The 22,826-nt window shown below is 38.0% G+C and overlaps 1 protein-coding gene across 14 annotated transcripts in view; it reads left to right on the top strand.

The window, feature by feature from the left end:
* The window catches only part of ncam1a (neural cell adhesion molecule 1a), a 236,215-nt gene that overhangs the window by 187,309 nt on the left and 26,080 nt on the right, over positions 1-22,826 (top strand). For 3 of the 14 annotated variants that reach the window (XM_019257716.2, XM_019257720.2, XM_019257725.2), the window contains 9 exons: positions 3,454-3,638; positions 4,356-4,452; positions 6,628-6,795; positions 10,585-10,710; positions 13,042-13,056; positions 14,653-14,703; positions 17,113-17,115; positions 21,248-21,369; positions 22,480-22,660. In XM_019257716.2, coding sequence (XP_019113261.1) covers positions 3,454-3,638; positions 4,356-4,452; positions 6,628-6,795; positions 10,585-10,710; positions 13,042-13,056; positions 14,653-14,703; positions 17,113-17,115; positions 21,248-21,369; positions 22,480-22,660 — 948 coding nt within the window. The remainder of the gene's footprint in view (positions 1-3,453; positions 3,639-4,355; positions 4,453-6,627; positions 6,796-10,584; positions 10,711-13,041; positions 13,057-14,652; positions 14,704-17,112; positions 17,116-21,247; positions 21,370-22,479; positions 22,661-22,826) is intronic. The other 11 variants (XM_027273400.1, XM_019257721.2, XM_010733550.3 and 8 more) reach the window with 6 other exon arrangements.

The following is a 22,826-nucleotide window of genomic DNA, read 5'->3' as shown; positions in this document are numbered from 1 at the left end:
AAGCATTACACCAGCAGCTTGTAAAGAAATGTGTCTGAAGATACATTTTCTAGCGAATCACCTCTTTTTCTGGGGATAAATGGTGAACAAGAGAGCAGAGTGTTCTGGGTCAGTGTTTTGTAGCAGCATTTTGTTACTATGGAAACATAGCCCTGAGGTGCAGTGGCTTTTTAGGCTTAAATTTACTGTGAGCCTCTTAACTCTGGACTAAAATGTTCGTGCAACCTTTTTGCTTTTCTACAATGCAAGTCTTACAAGGTTCGTGTTTTTCTTCATCTACAATGGTAACCATGATTACGGGGTTATACTGGAGGTGTTCATATCCTTTTACAGTTAACAATGTAAGACCCTTTTCTTTTTTTTTTTTTTTTATCTTTGGGGCTGTGTATAAAAAAGAGCTAAAAATGTATACAGTGCCAGCCACACAGAATTGTCATCCACAGCCAGCAGCCAGTCAGCTGCCAGCCAGAGATATTCATTCATTCCATTCAGATAAGCAAGAGCCTGTCGTGGACCAGCCGGCAATACTGCATCTGTATGTGGGTTATTTGTTGTGAATGTAAGCACCCTCAAATTAAAACTGAAAGTCAGCACTTCATGTGACTTCATAGTCACTGTTCAACTCTTCAACTCTCTGGTGGGCTGGAGTACAGAGAGAAAAGAAAACCGTGCGAGAGAAACAGTATATCCAAACACGAAGCTTTGTTATGTTTTGGCATGCATTGCCCAAGCACACTAAAAACACATGCTTGGAATAATTGGACGTGCTAAATTGTACATATTTTGAAATCTCTCAAACCTTTTACCTTGGTTAAAAAAAATAAGAGAAAGAAATAAATAAAGCCAATGAATTCTTAATTGGATTAATTGCTTGCTCTCAATGCACCAGTAATTTGCTTGAGATATAATCACAACACAGTGTTGATAGAGTTGTTTGAGGACTTGCAGTTAGCTCGAGTAATCAGTGAGTAATCAGGTAGCTGATTCACTGTTGCCAAGCAATTATCGATAAGAAAAGGTGCTTTGTCTTGAGCACAGCTCTCACTCTCTGTCCTCTCTATTGCCACTCACACAATGAAGACGTTATCTAGGCATGGAACTTCCTATCTGCTGCACAGCATGATCCCATTAACTGCGCTGAGCGCGTCTGCGTTTGCTGGTGGAGGCCTGGGTTTGTTTAGCATGGAAGTATAATGAAAACACAGTTTGAGCTGCAAGCAGGTCACCTCCTTTGTACTTCATCTCTGTCCTGCTGGCTACAGAAATTCTAGGAGATCAAAACATAATTGCGATAGTGATACTAGTACTTTGCACTGTCGCCTCAACAAGCATATTCCTGGTTCAAAGCTTCTGTGTGAAGTTTGTATGTTCTCCCCATGTCTGCTTAGTAGTACCTATAGTAGTACTGTAATTATACCTACCCTGTATGTATTACCCCTAAACCGTTTTGTTATGTTTTTATGTTATATGAGCACCACTAGCAGACAGATACATTCCTGCTGTTTGCATACATAATGATAATCGCACCGAGACCCAACAAGGAGGCTAAAGAAATAAGAGTAAGTCAATGAAGGAGGAGATAGAAAGAGTCTAATCAGAGCTGCAAGCGAAGGAGCATCTATTGACTCAGCCTTGTTCATCAATCCCAGAGGTAGCACACTGCAGAGTTTTCAAGGATCCAGGGTCAGAAGAAAAGCCCTGGCTGTGTCAGGGGCCACAGCATTTCACAGCACTCAGGAAGCAAAGCGTACTTCACTGCATTCAGGAGTACCTGCTCAGTGATATGAGCAGGGTATAATATAAGGAAAGAATGGAGGAAAACAGTCATTTCTTGTTATAGCCCCTTACTTCTCAATGATGAAGCAGAAGATGAAGGCTGGCTGAGGGTGAAGAGTTTTGGCCATATGGTATCAATTCAATTCAACAAGCATGTCAAAGGAGCTTGCTAAATGGGGCTCAACAGAATGGTAGCAGCGTTATTGGTTTCAAATATAGAGCAGTTTCAGTGAGAGGACGGATCTAATGCTCATCAAACCCAGAATAAACCATCTGAAGGTCCAACTGAGATCAGTTATCTGTGTTGACGCAAAACTAACTCACGATCATCGCTTATTAGACTTACTGTGTAATAATGGCGCTCTGTTAGACGTTAAAATGTTTGTAATTTCAGAGCTGGAACATCTTGCAGTAAAACATTTCGCTTCCTTTTTGTTACAAGTAAAATGGGCAAAAAGTGGCAATTTAATGTTCCATACACTCAGCACAGGTCGTCTTTAAAACTTAAATGGATATCATAAAAACCCTCGCCTTGGATGTATAGAAGTAAGAGAAATGCAGTCATTAGACAACACTTAGTGTTCGTTTACCATTAAGATTGCAGGTTCTGTCAGCATTGCCATGATTGCTCCAGCTGCCTCCGGGAGTTTGTTTTTAAGTGTCTTTTTTGATTACAAAGATTTCTAAATGAAGTGTCTCACTGGTAGCCATGATAAGATCTACTGGGAAATGCTGAGAAGAGCTTCAGGGAAGGAAAGAAATATTACCATCCCACAAATGACTTGCTCCTGGAATAGAAGACTCTGTGTGGCCTCTCACAGCTGACTGATTCCTATCTGTCCTGTGGATTTTTTCATACAGAGATTTTCTGGGTTTGATGATAATGTGTATGCTCTTGTAAAAAGGATATAGAATCTCCTCTTTTCCAAAAATCAGTTCAAAAGTTAGCACTGGATTATGGCAATATATTTAGTTCCCATGATTCTCTTGTCTTATATAAATGTTTAAGTTCTAATACAAAAATCATGGAGCAGAATTCATGCTCAGGCCCGTGTCTATCTCAACAGTACAACATTACATTAAGTTTTGACTTTTTCATTAGCTGTCCCAGATATTGGGAAAGTCTTCTGAGATTCTGGCAGACTTACAGTATAAGTACCTACAAAGGGCTTCTTCTTAATGGAGTTAAAGCTTTAGACATAATCCCTTTAATAAATAATAAGTAAACATGAAAACAAAATCCATGGTCTTCCAAGGTTAAGCTGGATAGATAACATCACCCTGATGATATTGATATTGTCTTAGTATTTTGTGTTTCTTTTTAATTGAAGCACTACAACTTAGATTCCGCTAACTGTGAATACTCTCTTGACCTTTCCAATTAAAGTGGTAGAAAAAAGGAAAGTATTTAAATGCTTTGATTATTCAGATGCGTGCCGATGCAAGTCTATCTTCAAAAACTCACCAACATGCAGTATGTATTGTTGTTTAAAATTATGAACCCCTTAATTTTCTCATTATTTCCTGTGGTTGGTTGATTGAAGTTTTGCTCCTTGTGTGTCCCTCCTGGCCAGATGAACCACACTGAAGGAGTAAACACTTCAGATTTTCAGCAAAGTGTTGAACACATGCCTGTTGTAATGTTTACCATCTTTACTCCTATGTGTGTTGCTGCAGATGCTCCAAAGATCCTTGGTTCAGTGGCAGTGTACACATGGGAGGGAAACCCAGCCAACATCAGCTGCGAAGTGAAGGCTCACCCCGGAGCCTCTGTGGTTTGGTTTAGAGACGGTCTCCAGTTGCCCTCTGCCAACACCACCAACATGAAGATCTACAGCACACAATCCACCAGCTACCTGGAGGTCTGTTGCATCTTAATGAAACACAAAAGCACAGAGATAAAAAAAATACGTAGACTGTTTTTAAATAAACCGAACACTGCAAGGGTTTTCGGATATTATCAGAATTTGTGTTTACAACAGCTGTATTTACTTACCAGATAAAGATCAACTACTGAGAGCAATTCGAAATAGTTTATGTTCCACTTCAGTACCAGAAGATTTGGCCTGCTGATTCTTAAACAAAGTTTTATCTAGGCTTGTTTGTATATTTTGCCATTTCTAATTGAGTCATTTTAAAAATGAAAAAGAAAACAATGTAGTGGTAATTTTATAAGGAAATGTGTTGTGTTATTCATAGCATGGAACATTAAAGCACTCCTCCACTTAGTTAAGTGAGTGTCATGAATAATGAATAGGTAACAAGTTCTGTAGCAACTCTGAATCCAAGATAATAATAAAGGATAATAATAGTCGACAAGTTATCGAGTACAGAGTGCTAGATACTATGTTAATGAACCAATGTCTAATGATTAGCCCCTACATTAGATATCTGCATACCGACCACTCTCCAAATGAATCCATAAATGAATCATGATCAGCCATGAATAAACTGCTAAATGGCACAAAATTAATAATTAATGACATGCATATTCATGTTCTTCTCAGGTTTATTTAAGTCCTAGTGGTATTTTTCTGAGCTGGTGTTTCTCTGTGTTTTTCTCTTCTTCGATCGCTCAGATTACCCCGGATTCTCAGAATGACTTTGGGAGCTACAACTGCACTGCAACCAATGTGATGGGCAGTGAGTCCAAGGAGTTCCTTCTTATCCAAGCAGGTTTGTTCACAGAATATATAAAAACCAAATAGATAAAGGCAAAGTTTACTTATGTACCACATTTCATATAGCAGGTGAAGATTCAATATGCTTCAAAATAAAAAGACAAAAACATATAAGGACGTATAACATAAACGAAAAAAAGAGGATAAAAATATAAGATAGAAAGAGCTCGGTATTATCATCATTACTATTAATCGGTGAAACATAATGACAAATGAAAGTGTATGTGTATATACACTTTCACACATACACAGCATTTCTTGACCTGAATGTTTTGGGTAAAATCCCAAATAGGGGTTCATTGGAAGTGTTTGGGATTTGATGGTTTCAGAAGCATCTGCAGGTCCAGTCATGCTTCATGCCAAAGAATACTAAAGAGAAAAAAAGCATAAAACACAACATTCTTGACTTTACTCATTAATGGTATATGATAAATGAAAACCACCTGAAACCTTCACTCTTCCACTTCAATTTCTCCCGAACCAAAGTCATACTATCAAATATGGATCCAACCATATGCTTGGTTCCATCTTTATTTTGTTTGTAGTTTCACTAAATTAGGGGAGGAGCTAAAAGATAAGTTAATTGACAAGGTCATAGCTAAGATATATCTGTATACTTCTTGTAAATTTAAACTAAGATTGCATTTATTTACACAATGAAAAGACAGCATATAAAAAGAAAATAAAGTTGAACCGTGCATGGAATCAGCCACAGCACAGGCAGGTAATGAACAAAAATTAAAATCACAGGGGAACTGTCCTTTAAGTCCTGTTTTCCTTGCAGTGCAGTTGGTTCATGTTTGCTTCATTTGGTGTAGAAAAATAGTTCTGGATCCGTTAGAGGAGGTGGGTTGCTCAGGACCTTTGTCTAAATAAAGCGTAGTCAGATGAATTGCCCTAACAACCTCTGTTGCCACTGTGTACTATACTGTACCCTGCACCCTTTGAGGTGTTTTCTCTCTGCTCTTTTTTGTATTTGCTGCATAACTCATCAGTATGCCTACAGTGACTCCTTCAAACCACAGTTGGACTAAAAAGGGAGCAAAAAGAGACCTATAAATATCTCTTCATGCCTTATTTTCCACATTGATACGTCAATGAGAAAATTCGACACAAAGCATGAGCCACAGAGCTGCACTAAACAAAGTCGTTTCAATTTCAAAGGTGATTAAACAGTCTCTGCATTACAGTACATGCTAACAGAACACCATCCAGAAAAAAATCTGTTAAGTTTATCATTACAGAAGGAGAATAGACCTCAGTACTGTTTCTGATTGCATGGCACTACACATACATTGATTGATATATATAGTTAATTACTTAGCAGGCAGAAACATTCAGTTCTGCTTTGTAATTACAATTTATTATTTAATGTACATCAGAGAATTAAATTCATTTAGTCTTATAGAAGCACAAGAGGAAAGGTCAGGGGTCACTCAATTCATTGTTTCCTGAAAACCATGAATATACTGTATCAGATTTTATTTACAGTAATTACAAAGAAACTCTAGGCCAAAATTGAATGTATGGAGATAATTCGCACCTCACAAACTGATTACCATTATTAAACCATACCCCTGATAGATGAAAGCAGATATAAGCAGCACAGCATTTAAAACAGCATTATAGTGTCTACAGAAGGTTACTAAATTGTGTATGGTGCCCTGACACTCTGGCTTATCATCATGAATCAAAGAGCATCTCAGGCCGGAGGTAAAGCTGCTACTGCAAACTCATTCAGGCATGTCCAACGGATCTTCAGTAATTTGGTGACCGGGGGCTTCGAGGGCACCAGAGCAACACATTTGCCAGCAACACATTTGTGAAAGAGGCTGATTGGGAGCAGTACATTATCAGTAGTTGTTGCAGTGGCCAGTATCAATCTGAGCCATTCACCTCAGCTCCCTGCCAAAGCACAGCCCAAAGCACAGCTCACACAGTCCTACAACTCTATATTGTAGAAACACTGAATTCCCTGTCATCAGGCTTTATTAAAATAAAAAATATCAGTAGAACTTGTCACTGCTTACTATCTGCATCTTATTTACCATCTTGGAAATGTCTTAACTTCAAAATTTTCTCTGAGTTTTGTGTATTTTATCATTTATAGTTTCATAGTATTTTGTAGTTTATAATATTTTATAGAGTTTGCATGTTTCGTCCTTTGCAGAGGTGCCATCATCACCAGGAATTGAACTGGTAGAACCTTTCTCCAGCACAGCAGTGGTAGAGTTTGAGGAGCCTGACTCCATAGGTGGAGTGCCCATTATCAAGTACAAAGTGGAATGGCGTATGCCTGGCCAGGAGTGGACTGGCATGGAGTATAATGCTGAGGACGGTGAGTCAACAATCTCTTCTCGCCTATGTTTGCACCTGCCGTGCCGTAGAGTTCTGTTCTTTACCACCACTTACTTCCATTTCCCCTGAAAGTATTATGCTTTCAATTAGGCAAAGTGAATGCAAGATGTGTTATTAAATTCTCTTTTCAGGCTGTTTTTTCAGTTTTTTTCAATTTTTATTCTTAGCATCTAAATGATGCATTTCCTCCAATGGATGTCGACAAATAACATCTGCAAATCAGTGTTAGAAATCATGCAAGACAGGTGCTAATTAAAAAATAATAATAATTAATTATAAGATTTGACCGTTTTGAGTATGAAAGGTAATTCACTCACTGTAATGGTGAAAGGGCACAGAAATACTAAGAAGTGACTTGTTTTGGTGCAGCTTTCACATAAATAAATTATTTATATGATCTGTTGTCCAACTTCAGACAAACAGAAAAAAAACAGGACTCAACATTAGCTATACTTCCTGTTTTCATTATATGACTTAGGGGTAAAATGCACCATCTTATTGTTATTATATTAGGCTGTATTTAGGCTGACATACATGAAGGTAAAACTGCAGAAAACATTTCAACCATCAAACACGGTTAATCCAGACATGACAGTAGCTGATGTTGGGAGGAGAGGTAGAACACAGTGTAGGCTAAATGACAGTCGGCTCAAACACTGACAGGCCCAAGATAATATCCCCGTCCCGCTGAGGGTTTGTGGCTCTTACAAATCTGGATGGTTTTCGTCCTGTCTGCCACATGGGACATATCAGTCAGTAGCTGACAGGCTCTGCTGTCAGCTCAAGGCCCAAGAGCCGCCTGTCATGCAAGCGTGTACACAAAACAAAACACATCCACCCACGCACCAACAGTAAATGTTACCAGGATATCTCATTCAACCACATCTACTCCACATCCGACAAAAAAATACACATAATGTACTTTGCCTCTTGCACTGTATAGTGCAGCATGCATTTATTGTAGTATACTGGTAATATTAAATCAGGAATAGCAAATGCCCGGTTATTTAAGCTGCAGCACGGCAGGGTGGAGGGATGTATATTGTTACTAATACAGCATGGTCAAGTAGCTGAAAAGTGTCGATAAAAAGGCTATTGAGTTTCAAATGTCTCTCACATTATCGTGAACCAGGGCTGCCATCACATGTTTGAAAGCAGTACTGCCAGATATACAGATACCACACCCATCACTGGGTTCATATGTACAGTAGATCTGCATCCGCAGTGTGCACATACATGAAGCTCCAAGTCAGAGATTATAGTACACCTGCTATGCTTCATACTGTACCCTTTAAACTGTTAACACTCCATGTTTTATGCTTTATGTATTAGATTCTTCTGTAGAACACAGCTAATAGATAATAGACAAATATCCGTATTAGCTTTAATATAGGCAGTAATGAGTGAATTGTTATTTTGTAATTTTGGTTAGTCACAGGCTTAAAGGATAACCAGCAATGTGTTAGTCTGTCTCTAAATACATCCCTACACAGTCTATGGCACCCCAAGCCTATTTATTCTTACTGAAAATCTTAATAAAAATTCAAAACGTACAAAATAATTACCTGGAAAAAGAGAAGCATCGTAGCTTTTAGCAGATGTTATTCATTTGAGTAGGTGTACGTGGGATTGGCTCAAAATAAACACAGTAGCTGTTTAACGATAAAGGTAATAGTGTATTTCCAAAAGATCAATGCTGTGCTGTAGTTCTAGGATTACTCTTTTATATGATCCTTAGCTCCGAGATTACAGATGGGAACACAAACAAAGGGCTGCCTAGCACAAAGTGCTTGTGAATTATTGGAGAAAATAATAGATTGTTGTCTCCACTATTTTTAGAGGTTTTTGGAAATTGCTGTAAAAAAATTTTAAATGTGATTTTTCAGTGTATTTTTCAATACAACTCCATTGTGTTTGGTTGTTGGCAAGAAATCTCAACATGAGCCTGTAACCATAATTGTTTATGCTATATGCTTCCTCAAAACCTTTAATGATTTTTTTCCCTCGACATCATCACAAAGTCCTTGTATGCCGCAGTAAGCATGCACTGCAGCAACGCAATAATTAACACACGCTAAAATCAGTGGAGTTTGGAACGATTGTTATGATTTGTGAAGATAACCTTTTCGAGAAGCTCAGGAAACCGGCATGTGGTAATCAGTGGTAAATTACTCTGGGCCGGCTGGAAATCTCATCAGAACATGAATGGTTTCAGCAATGACATCGGTTTTACTGATGCTCGTGGTGCTAAAAGCCCAGATGTGAATTAACTTGTCCTTGTGATTTCTAGCTGTACTCATACAGCTCCCCAAGCAGTGACCCATGTATGGTTCTTTCTGAAAGTCTTTCTCATTGAGACATTGATGTGAAGAGTTTTCACATTGTAATCTAAAAATTTCTCTGAGCTGTTTTGCACTGGAGCCATCTATGAAATTGACTATTCTTTGTATTTGAACAGTGAGATGATTGATGATGATGATTGAAATTGGTGCCTTGCTACTATGTAAATAACATTGTCTATTAAAATGTAGTATATTTTAATCAGGAAGTTTTATTCTTCTTACGCCCAGAAAAAACATAAGCTATAAGAATTATAGGAATTGTTTCCATGCCAGGTAGGCCTATTGCATGTACTGGTAAACTGTACTTTCCTAATAGCTTTCTTTCTGTACCACACATCATTAAGACCAGTAAACCACAGAACCACATTCTCATTAGAACTTGGCATTTTCTTGGCATTTGATCTTTACAATGCTGGCCTGCTTTGCTATCGTTACATGCAAATATCTATTGGTCTGCACAATCAGTCTTAGTTCAGTTTATCTGTGTCATGCTGCACATAAAGCATAAACATGAACTGTTTGAGCCAGCAGCTACTGGCTGTTCTGGAGTTATAGGTTACTTCTAATGAAATAATGATCACAGTACCAATGTTAAAAGCAAGCACTGCTCAGCCCCATGTTTTCATTTTCACTCTAGTGCATACTGTACTAGAGCATGATAGTAAAAGCTCTAGTACAGTATGTACTACTGATGGTAGAAATGCGTAGGAAGACAAAGCAAACATGGAGCCAAACAAATAAAAAGCATAACAAGCACAAGGTAATTGCACTGGTATATTATGGGAACCAAGGGAAGTACTTTTCAGACTAAAGATTCATGATGAGACAGAACCATTATAGAAGGTTGTAGGAAAAAGTTGCAGCGGTGCGTCACCTGCGACTTCAGTGACTGGTTTTTAGAACATACCTCTGACATCAGCTAATAGCAAACTCTCAAACATGTTTTGATTCCACATAGCTTCCATAAAATGGTTCTTAGTCTTTCTGGGTCCCACTTGAAATGAGTATAAAAGTAAAAGATAGCAGCACTTTAAGATCAGAAAATAACATTAATAGAACAAGAAAAGACAAAGCAAGCCAAGAAAAACAACACGAGAACACACGAGAATCCATTTCACAAATGAAAAGTCAATGAAAATCTGCTTTTGAATCTCATGCTGGTTGATCTGTTGAAGACTGGAAAAGAAACAAAAATAACTGCATTGGTTGTTTGGTTAAATATCTAATGAGGCCTATGTTTCCTTTTTGACAAAGCAGTGCACACTACTTTCTACAAAAGATATTGACATTTTGCATGAATAACACACAGTTTACCCAAATACGTAGGTGTTTATGCAAAGAGAGCAAATACTCCATGTCTTGGTTCCCTGTATACCTAAATGACCTACCTATACCTGCATGAAATGACACCACCTCATCTCCAACAGATTTGACCAAGATCACCATCGTTGGCTTGAAACCAGAGACCACCTATGAGATCAAGATGTCTGCCATCAACGGAAAAGGTGAAGGAGAGAGCAGCCCGGCCAGCACTTTCAAGACTGAGCCAGTCCGTAAGTACTGCCCTTACCACTCGTGTCCCAGCTCTCAGTAAGCGCTCCTCTGACCCCAGTGCTTTGAACCTAATGCTGTTGCTCACTCCACCGCCTGCTCATGTCTAGCTGAGCCCAGATGCTTTCACCCCTACACTCCTCTATTCTCTCGCCAAACCCCAGTGCAGTCCTTTTCCAGCCAGGCCAGAGGGAACGATAATTCACGATGCTACTGCCACTTTATAATCTAACTTGGTTAACTATGCAAAGTATAACTTGTTTATCCCTCATCACTGAACAGTATTATATGCTTCTTTCATTATGAATGTTTGCAATGTGTAAGGCAGACGTGCCTACTTCCCTTTCACAGCGCCATGCCCTTTTAGCCCAAGGTGATTTAGTGAAAGCTTTCCAGGAAGTACTTGTGCATTCTTCAGGCTGATTTATACTTCAGTGTGGAGTGTCAGCTCTGTATTTATAGTTTAGTGACAGCCACACTGCTAATATAGCAGCCAGAGGTCAAGCCCTGCTGAAGATTGCTTATATTTCTTGAAAGAAATGGCAGCACGTGATGAAATGTTGGAGGAGGACAAGGGCATTTTCTATTTAACAGTGTTTATGAAAAAAAGTACGACAGAGAATGAGTCACCTTAGCAAAACAAAGGAGATACAACAAGAACACAGACTTGTCAGGCAGATGAGGGAAGGTTTGACCATGTGGCATTTAATCGTCAACCACCACGAGAGCTGTGGCAGTTTGTTGGATGAGCTGGAGCATCACCCTCTGTGTTCTCCCCATTTTTAGTTTTACTCGGTGAATAATCCGGCGTCAAATCACAGCTGCGTTAGACATATGGCACCGTCTGGAATCTTAGAGCAAGGAGCAGGTGTGCAACACCTGTCATCACCAATCAGAACATGTCAGCTTGACATAAAAACAACTTTGTTTATTTATGTGCAATTATGTTAAATAATGATTTCTCAATTAAGTATAAATTAGGCCTAATCATCTGTAAGATCTTACATTTATCCAGAAAGTGTTTAATATAATATGGTCCTTAATATATATGTTTGATGGCAGAAGTATGGTTTGGTATGGTTCTGATTATAGAGCAGTTGTACTCATTTAATCCAATGTGGTAGAATCAAATAGGTGATAATGAGGTGAGAAGCTTGGGGTTTAAATTCTGCTGTATCATGATCAGAAACAGATTTATTGCCAAATAGGTTTTCACATACACAGAACTTGTCTCTGGTCGGCTTTAACTTGAGTCTCATAATCATTTTACTGGTAGCAATGTACCCATCAAAGTGACAGTCACAAAGAGATTTGTAACACTGCATGACCCAAATGACAAGCAATCGGAAATGTAGGAAACGAGCCAACAGTTTAGCCAGATTGTTGAAATCACTTCATTCGGGGTTTAAACTGAATGTGAATGTGGCGCAGTAAACCTGTGCATGCATAACTAGATTAAGCACTTTGGTCAACAATGAACAAAAAAGTAGCGGTCATGGGTAATGACTGTACAGTTTGTTTTCTGATTGTCTGTGATTACTTCTCTTTACCCTTTATTTGGTGGTTTACACATTGTTATTGCTGATAAAAATAATGACCCGAAACACTAAAATAAGACCCAAATCGTAATAAACTAGAATTTTTGTAGTAGATGGTTTAAATACAGAGCTATTTCAACCAGGCTACAATTAGATGACAACTGACCTATTTCTCACTCAGCATTTCAAATCAGGATCATGAATAAGTCTAGTACCACCCTCTATGTCATGCCTTCATCTGTGCTTCATCACCCCACTGCTTCTATAGAAATAGCCCCCACCCCCTACACCACCCCTAGCATCTTATATCATCTGATTCCCTAAAGCAGAAGAGAAGCTTTGTCCTATTTAAAGATGTTTCAGCAAGAATCCGTGTCTGAGGTATTTTTTTTTATACTAGCCTATTTGAGTATCATATCAAGTTCCAATCTGTTATATTGTATCAGAGAAACACGGGAAGACTGTCAAACAGTGTCCTTTTTAGAAAACACTGAATCATGAATACGACCAAGTCTGAGCTTGAAGTCAAAAGACAAATTTCTAATTTGGAGGATAATACAGTACCAGTATTATCAAAGTCACAGTTAGCTGCAGAACAAAGAGAAGCAAGATTTACTGTTGACAGAAAGTCCAATAAGAAACAGTAAGTGTGTGACAGTGGGTTAATGATGTAGCAGGACAGGGTTGCCCTCTTTCATTGTTCATATTTCTCATTTCATTCTGTTTCTTCTCTTTGTTTCATTGTTTTCTCATCATCGTTTTCCCATCTGTTCTGTATTCCATTGGACTTCTCAGAGTATTCTTTCACAAGTAAGTTTCTTTTCTCCCCATCTACTCTGCTTTATTTTCCTTTGTATTTATTTTTATCTCAACTTATTTGCTTTACTTTGATCATTCTCTCCATATTAGAAGATTGCTTTTTCTAAAGAGACATGTAATTTAACAACTATCATCAAAATCACCAACAGACATCATCACCCATAATCCCCCAAACTTTGAATTTGGTTTTATCCTACATAAATATCAGCAGTCATTCTATTACCCATTGTAGTAATTTCCCAGACAGCATTTCATTCAGTTACTCTAATGTGCTTCCAGGTTTGTTTAGCAATGTTATCGATTGGTATGACAGACTTACAGCCTGTAGCAAGTGAGTTATTCGTACCATAATCCTTAGTGCTACTTCTTTATTTATTTCTTGCTTCCAATATCTTTGCCTGTGTCTTTCTAGTAGAAAGTATATTATACATGTTCACTGCAACAGTTCAGGCAGAGTATTACATCAGGTCTTTAAATAAGGACTACAGTTGCATAAGCATATGGTAATTAATGTGAAATTAGAATATCTACTAGTAATAATGTTGAAAGCTGGGCAGCGTTGCACAAAATGGTCCCGTATAAAAGCATGAGGTTTACATATTTGGCTCCTCAATTCCCACTCTTGCACTTTTGCTCAGGGTGTGCTTTTATTAAGCCATTGAAAACAATTGTGTCTCAGATATATATATATATATATAGCACAGGGTGCATTTTTTTCACATTGTGACTATATAGCATTGGTGCGTGTGTGCGCTATGCTTGTAAGATTGTAAGGCTTCAGAAGAGTGTAGGCTAGCCTTTTTAGAAATCTGACAGCTTGAAGTAATTGCTAGTTGTTGCTGTAAACGAAAAACATGGGTACCAAAACAAAAAGGCAGTTGACATAGGTATGAAAGGAAAGGAAGCTGACACTGTACACTCACTGCTCAGCAAATAAGAACGTAGTTTAGGATGCTCAACAAGTAATTCACTGAAGTTTTATAAGCACTGCAAAATAGTTGAATGAATGCAGCTATTGTTTTGCTTAAGCTTTCTTAATGCTTATAGGCATTAGCTCTAAAATTGCAGGGAAACATATTCTGTTTTAAGTTTCAGCTATTGGGGTGCCACAATCCAGCACCCAAGGACCAGCTTTCAGAAAGCCAGCATCATGGCTTTTATTTGTTACGGGAGACAAATTCTAGATATAGACAAATTCTAACAAGTACATGCAGATGAAAAAATATTTTTTTGTCACACATTGATGGTACTGCATCATCCCCTCTTGTAAGTTTGGATTCCCATGAACACAATTTGGAAAACGGCATACTCTGTGTTGAGAACTGCCTGAAATCCCATTACACAGGATGCAAATACAAAAAGCTCCAAGACATCCATGTGGTTACGTCACAGTGGATAGCACGGTTAGATAACTAACGGTAGATAACTAACAGATGCTGCGAAGCAAGAGGAGGCATTCTTCCACAGGATTGTTCCAGAGGAATTCCTTATCATCAAGACATTATAAAAACAAATCTAATCAAGCACTAAGTTGCTTGTGCTGAGGAGAACTCCAGCTCCTCTCATCATGTTTTCACCATCTTTCAGTTTCACCATCAGAGACACCAACACCTATCGCTGCCACCACTATGGCCTTTAGTGAGTATGCCAGTCACGCAGTGTGCAGTGTGTCTCTCCTCACCTCTTACCTGCTTGGCTTTACAGTTAGCATAGACGTCCATTTATTTCTGGTGTGGCTTGTAGGAAGGGGCCGTCTGTAGAGTATAGCCAGAGCAAAAGAGCAAAATGAGTTTGCCAACTTAGTAGCTTTACTAACAGTCTTGAATTGTCATAGATGATGATTTTACTAACATTTGTCAAGGATATGAAGAACGTCGATCTAACCACCTGACAATAATGTTGTGTATGACATAATTAACACAGTGTGTCTGTTCATAAGGAATACACAGTACGTTCTTAAGACTAGGTTATGTTGTGAATGTTGGGACGTTTGATTTTGTGAAAATGCAAATGTCAAAGTGAAAAATCCTGGATGATAAGTGACTACAGAAGTCTGTGATTTTTCTCAGAGGTAGTAGGTATCATACCAACAGTAGGCTCAGAACATAACACTGTATTAGACAGTGCACTCATGGCATCTCATATAAACATCCATTAGGCTCCATGCTAATACCTCATGTTTGTTTGTGTCATGTAGAATTTACTTGTAACCATTAATATCAACATCAAGCTGGTAAATTCAAATGGAAAGTCCATTATTCAAGGTCACTAAACTCATTTTTCCATGGGCACCCCCCCAAACAAAACATAGCTAAACACCACATCAGAATGTATATAGTGTGCAAGCAAAAACTCTTATTAGTCAGATTTACAGTCACGTCTTCGATTGTGTGATGGAGTGCTCATAGTTATAACTGATTGGTTTGGAAATCAGCTCGTCCCCTCAATTTTTAGCAGGGTGTTAATCTAAATGAATTGTTCATTAGTAAGCCATTGTGACAGTCTAGCTGGATGCATGAATGTACTACAAAAGGCGGTTACCACCCTGCAAAAATGTCTTTTTCCTCTACTTTTTCATCTATTTCCTACTACCTACAGAACCTATTTTGCCTCTCTGCCTCCCACATATTGTGTTTTGTATTGATGAATTTTCTTGAGAACCCTTCAGTGTTTCTCATCACTGTGTCCATTCAGTTCAGACACAGTATCAGATCATCTGATATTCATGACAGAGCAGTTCACACTATATTCTTGAGTATTTTGCCTGTGTATGCAGACAATGTGCCCTGAACAACCCATACCCATAAACTGATCCTGGCATGTTTAGAAATCCTACACAGGCACTGATCAGCAACACAGCAAGCCCCTTTTGATATTATATCATTATTTTGTACAGTGTGAGTCAGTACAATTATAACTGAGTGCAGCTTTAAGCAACTATATCTGCTTAGTGTTCTAATATGAGGAATTTGAATATATATATATGAGGTATGTGCAGTGTGTACAGTAAATGAACATGATTTGTGTGTTTGGTACAAGGTCATTTGAGTAATTATGTATGTCCGTTGTTGCTCCGTTTAATTGAGATCCTGATGTGTTAGATTTGTGTGTCCTTGCAGTGTTCCTAACTAAATCTCTCCCTTTGACACTTTTTTAATAACATTTGTCAGATACAGCCTTGGCTTTATATTCAGTTCACCTACAGTAGGTTGTGCTTATTCAAATATATGCTCCAGCAGGTACTCTGTGTTTTTTTGCAAATGCATCATTCAGAGAAAATGCTGCTTTTAGACCGTCATCTGATCTGCAGACCTTGTTTATCCTGATGTTTCATGTGTTCACACTGTCTGCTGTGTTGTGTATCATATTTAATTGGCATGGTTTGTATTCTCCAACCTGCAGAGTTTCCTCTGCTCCTCTTTTGACCCCGAGTTTGTTGTTTGTCACAAGAAACCTAACAACTGCTATGTTTCTTTTTTTTTTTTTTCTGTCTTTAATTTAATGGCTGACCGTAGTTCAAATTCACATTGGGCATTAAATGGTGCAATGTAAAAATTTTAGAAAAATCTGCCAGAGGAAAAGCTGTTGATTTTCTGGATGCATGAGGCAGTTTTGGATGTACAGTTTTGGTGTTAACCTAAATCTATAACTTAAAATCAACATTATATTTTTTGTTTGATTCTAGATCCTAGCAAAAACCAAAACTAAAAGTCAGGAGCTGCTTCATATATTCAGCAACATGTTTTTTTTTTTTTATGTGTTCAAGAAACCTGTTTATCGATTTATGTATTTCTCTTGGTTGTTTGTGTTCGTTTTGTGTCACTTTGTCTTTAACATTCATTTGTTTATTCTGTTGACATGTTTTCATCATTTCAAAAATGTTTTGTATGTTTCCCATGTCCCCCCCCCGCCCCCCACCCCCCGGCCTCTCCCTGACCCCTCTTTTTCCTATATTTTCCTTTCACCCAATCATGTGCGTGTACATCATGTGACTTTGTCATATGGCTCTTGCATGGTGCTGATGATGTCGTCTTCGCTGGCCAACAGAAGGTAAAATTTTTCTTTGTTTAGTCTTAGATCATGTGATCAGAAGCGACCATTCAGAAGAAGTTTGCTAGATTAGATTCATAGGCGAGACATTACATCAATTTCAGTTTTGTTTGGCCATTTTTCACCCATCTTTAGGGTATTCTGTAAATATGTAGTACTTTTAGTACTAGTACTATTTTAGTACTATTTCACTTTTCATTATTCCATCATCTCCATTCATCTTAAGACTATTTCTCCCTTCTAGCGTAATGCAAGACTATTCTCCTCTTAGTGCCTTCTTAAAGATTAATTCTACGTATATTCATTCATTCAACATTTAAATCTCGAAAAATCATTGTGGATATGCCATGTACAATGGAATAAACACACAAAAAACAAGAAAACAAACAAGCAGCCAACAACAGAACACAGTAAATAGAGTTGCATTCAAGAACAGAGTAGTTTATTCTTGGTTTTGTAAAAGTAATCTTACACGTACAACATATAATGTAAGAAATACACACCAGGGATAGTGGTTAACTGAGCTAGCTTAATTACATATTTGACCCCATGTTTTCTGCTCACATTTTTACATGCATTAACATACATTTGTCCATATCCAGATAAGATATGCACATACAATTGCATATTTATATCAGCTGGAAATGGGGTCTTTGATTTGTGTTCCTCAGAGCTAACTAAGATGCATTTGAAGCTATTTGTTACAGCATGTCCTTCAGCTCTGCTTCATCTGTGAACTCATTTTCTCATGTGGGTGGAATACTAAACTTGTTTTACTGGACAGAAAATCTAAAAGTATTCTTGGGAACGTACCAGAATGCATTGTATAACATCTTAACCACTCTAAATTGGAGAAGATATAATTGTAACTGGGTTCACACATTCATTCCACCACTTATTTTAAATCTCACTTTGCATTTGTTCTCTCACTTTGGTTTATATAGAAGCTAAAATTGGTAAAGTTTCACACTCAGTCAGCCATAGTGCTGTGCCAGCAAGTTGAATACAACTATATACAAGAACAGTAGTACATTAGATCATTGATCTAATTAATTAATCTGAATACACTTATGTGTTTAATTTTTCATTCCCTGGTGTGTCATTCTTGGAAATATAAGTCCTTAATTTGTAACAACATTAGCTTTAGGTAGCGTTAAAAGCTTTTTTTTTTGATAATTTACAGCTGCATTTTGAATCACTTTTAAACATCACAGGAGCACCCTCACAAATTGCCACTGACTGCTACTTGCATCTCCTGCACTGTTAAACGTATAGCCCTCATACTCACCCACAAAGCTAACTTTTCTTATTTTTTCCAAATTAGCGATTGTAGCTTACAATGTTTTACTGATTGGATTCACAGCAGCCCATCGCATTACTGCAGCATGCAAGTTTACTTCCTTCCTACTCTGTTTTTTGTTTCTTGTTTGCACCCTCCTTCTTCCTGTTCTGCTGTTTCCCAAAGAAAATATATTTTTTTGTTTGTCTGCATGTGTCTCTGTCTTTGGTATTACGTCTTCTTGGTACATTTCTACATACAGTATGTATAAAGAAAAAAATATATAATTTTAATTGACTAAATTCAACAGGATTAATAAATGTTTCACACTTCAAATTAATGAGAGGATTGGGTGACCTGAGAAACCCATTTATGCTATATTAATCTCATTAATTTGACAGAAATTGGTCTGTATTATGAGAACCGCGTTATGTATTTTGAGATAAGAACTCTCTGTAACATGTAACATAATTCAAGCTAATAATTGGTACTAGTATTGGTCTGTCTTAACAATAATTGATATTAATATTGGCACAAATAATACCCTAACATGACTTTAAATATTGTATCAGATGGAACCATAAATACACACTACTGATCTTACAAAACAACTTTCATCCACAACTTATTTCTGTATCCAACAGCATGTTTTCAATAACAATTCAATTCTACCCACTAATCTCTCAATGTATGCTGGAAGATCAGGGAGGAAGCTGCGCTAGGTCGGGCTACATGTGTAACCACACCTCCTACAGTACATGTGTGTCAGTGTGAGGTCGTGGCCACATGTTTACCCTCTGAATGTGTAGCAGCACCCAACAGTTCCAGCCTGCACGGAGAAGCTTCTCTAATCTAACCACTTTCTCTGTTTTAGCCTCAGAAAAAGATAACCTAACCCAGAATGATGCTTGTGAATAACAATGCGGAATGTACCGATGTCTACCTGCCACCATGTTACTGCTGTTGTTCCTAACTAACACTTGTCTGATTCACTTCTAGCATCTGTCATGCTCACTCTTGTGGAATGCAGTTTTCAGACAATGCGCTCAGCTGATTACAAAGGATCACGATAAAGTGCCTTCATGCATATTCATTTAACTAACCACTAACACTGATGTTTGAAATACTAAATATTGGCTCTGAAAAGATGAATGCTGACTTTACTTTTCTGTGATCATTTGAAATAGATGCAAATGATGTTTTGGTTGTTGTTTTTTGTTATTATCAGATTGTTGGTACAGGGCAAACATTGTAACATCATGAGAGTCAATTAAATAACATAATAACAAGGCTAACAAGGTGTGTAACTACTATGTACATAATTAATGATATTTGGTCATTAGTCTCCTTTGAAGCCCTTAGGATGTTATGAGGGTATGAGCCAATGTCACTACACACGCACAAAATAAAAACCTCGGCCCTCCCTCCCGCAAGACTATTTATATATTATTAAAAGTAATAGAGTAACATGTCCAGTCAAGGCTTATGGGCTCATTATCCAGCAACCCAACAGTCATTACTCAGGGGGACAAAGCAGATAATGAGGAAACTCAAGGAGAACACTTCAGCCACTGGCTCTAAGGCAGCCACAATGCCCCCTATCCCTTTAGGTTATCCAAAAATTGATATTTCACCCAAAATCTATCATGAATAATCAAATACTCTCTCACTGTTGGCTTGAAAAGTGATTTTACATTGGTTCAAACAATTCATCTGATCTCAATAACTAGATACAGCATTGTTTACTTTAAAAAATTACATCTTCTTACACCCCTAAAGGCAGGATAACATTATTAGTTGAAGGGGTCAGGGAAAGAGTTTTGGTTAAAATATCTGCTTTGTCATTGTTATGGAAAGATTGTGGTCCTGCTTAAAAGAAACCAACATTGACTAATTGCTATAAACAGTGGTCTCCTGTGTCTGAGTCATAATTCACATGACCACTAACATCTTCCATCCTAATCCTCAAAGCTATAAACGTTTTTATAAAGCCTTTTAAGTCTGTGGATGGTGAGAGCTTGATAATCTAAAGACAGATTTTGGTGGAGTATTGCACCAACCAAGCTTGATGTATGTTATTTTCAAACTAAGCTGTTGAGGGATGAGAGCATTGACACCAAAGTCACTGATCTGTCCCTGGTAGACAGAGGTCAATGCTCCATGCTAATCCTTTAGCATGCACAATATAATTTGTACTCTTTTATTTAATGATCTTCATATTTGTAAAATGATACTGTTAACTAACCCTATCTGTGTTGGCGCTTTTTGGAACTGCTCTGTAAATGTTAGATAAAGATAAATGCTTTTGATTCCATATTGAGTGTGTGTCATAAAACTCATCTGGAGCCACCCATCATTAAATTTGATTTGACCATTCTCTTTAAACTAGTCAGCTGTGGCTGCATTTCTTGTAATTACCATTTTGCTGTATTGCTGCCAAGTTAATTTCATCTTACCTTTGACGCGTTAGTGCTTTGCGATTGCTCAAATTTGTGCATTACTGCAATATGTCATCACGGAGTTTGCTATCAGTCAACATAATGATAGCATTGAGCACTGAAGCCAATGATCTGTTCTCATCCTCTAACAGCTTAGGAGGGCAAGGTGACAGTGCAAAAACTCAGCAAAGGATGAAAACCCTAATCACACTGTGATTCTTACTTCCAAATTAAAAGCATCTTAAAACAGCATTGATCCAACTGGCACTGAACCTAAGTTTTAGCTTAGTTGACCTGAAAGACGAAAGTACACTTGAACACAATAGGGAGGTTCAATGCACAGGGTATGGATGGTGTTAAAGCAACAACAATATTTTTGCCAACTAATCATGATTAATTGGTTTGTTCTGTGTAGGGGAACCCAGTGCCCCCGTACTAGGAATCATGGTCCAAAAGGGAAATACTCTTAAGATCAACTTGATCAGGCAGGACGATGGCGGTTCCCCCATTATGCACTTCCTCGTCAAATACAAGGCTGTGAGTATACTGGGCAAGGAGGTAAACTTGGTACCACTTTGCTGTTATGTATTTTGTGTTGTTTTTTCCAGTTCTTGCAATGGTAAGGAACAGTGAGTGCTTGTTAATGTTCATCAGACCAAGATGGCAGTAATAAACTGCAAGCCTCTGACAACATATCGCACCATTTCATGCAAGTCCAATTTTGTAGTCCTACAATTTGCACCTTTTAGAATATGATAATGTTCCATAAATTATCATATTGTACTTTGAAGTGGTATAATCCCTGACATAATTATTTTTCTGTCAACAGTATAGGACAGTGTAGAATGTCCAATCAGTAAGCCATTATCCCTCACTGGCTTCCCACAAATGAATACTGACAATAATGTTAGATTGGACGACAAGCCACGGGGACCACTGCTAGGGATTAAACCTAGTTTTGCTGGGTGAAATATTTTTCCCTTGAGACAGTTGGCCTCAATCAGTGTGCTACTTTAGCTGGCTTCAGTAACTGTGACAAATATACTTTTTATACAAACACAAACACCTCTGTCCTTGTATTTTAGCACAGTGTTATATTTCTACAAATATTGCACACATTATGATAGTAGTTTGGCTTTACAGTGAATGCATCTTCCTAAAATGTTGAAGTGATTCTTTAATGCCTGAGAAACTTTAAATTATTCAAAATTCCTCTACCTCTTCTCAGGCAACAGTGTTTCTTAGTTGTGTAATGGCCCTAAGAAGATTCACAAATTAATATTTCAGCAAATCATCCGTATACTTAAACTGAACTATCACTAACCTGATTCCCAAAAAATATGATTCCAAATTCATGATTTTCACTCTCATTGGGACTGTATGATTATTATAATAGGATTCTTTTCCATTTTATATTCTTTTTGTCTTGTGCTAAAAATTCCTTTGGGCCAAGGGAGCCCTTTGCTGTGTTGTGAAGTTATTAAAAAAGAATGCACTCTTTTTATCCTCTGCACAATGACCAGCTTGGGAATGGGATCATTCACAAATCATCTAAAATGACCCTCTCTTCTCTGCCTGTGTAGAATGACTATAATCCCTCTTGGTTACCCAGTTTTGAGATTTATCCCCTCTACATTCCTTTCTCAGAAGCATGTATCTGAATGGAAACCAGAAATCCGCCTTCCCGCTGGCAGTGAGTATGTGGTGCTGAACAGCCTGGACTGGAATACAGAGTACGAGATTCACGTTGTGGCAGAGAATCAGCAGGGCAAGTCGGAGCCTGGCACCCTCTCCTTCAGAACAGCTGCAGATCCCACTACTATCCCAGGTACTATTCCTATCATCCCACCCTGAGCATCCACACACAGACAGCAGCCACAGTGCACAAAGGCTTCCACCGTGACCAGAAGGGCTCTATTACTTAGATCCATGACTATTACCAGGTGCTTATTCAACGCTTGCTGGCTGCAGGGTCTATCATGAATCATCTGTCT

The sequence above is a fragment of the Larimichthys crocea genome, chromosome XXII, assembly GCF_000972845.2.
Source record: "Larimichthys crocea isolate SSNF chromosome XXII, L_crocea_2.0, whole genome shotgun sequence".
Taxonomy (NCBI): Eukaryota; Metazoa; Chordata; class Actinopteri; family Sciaenidae; genus Larimichthys; species Larimichthys crocea.
The sequence above is the reverse complement of the archived record's forward strand: the minus strand, read 5'-3'. Positions and strand labels throughout refer to the sequence as shown.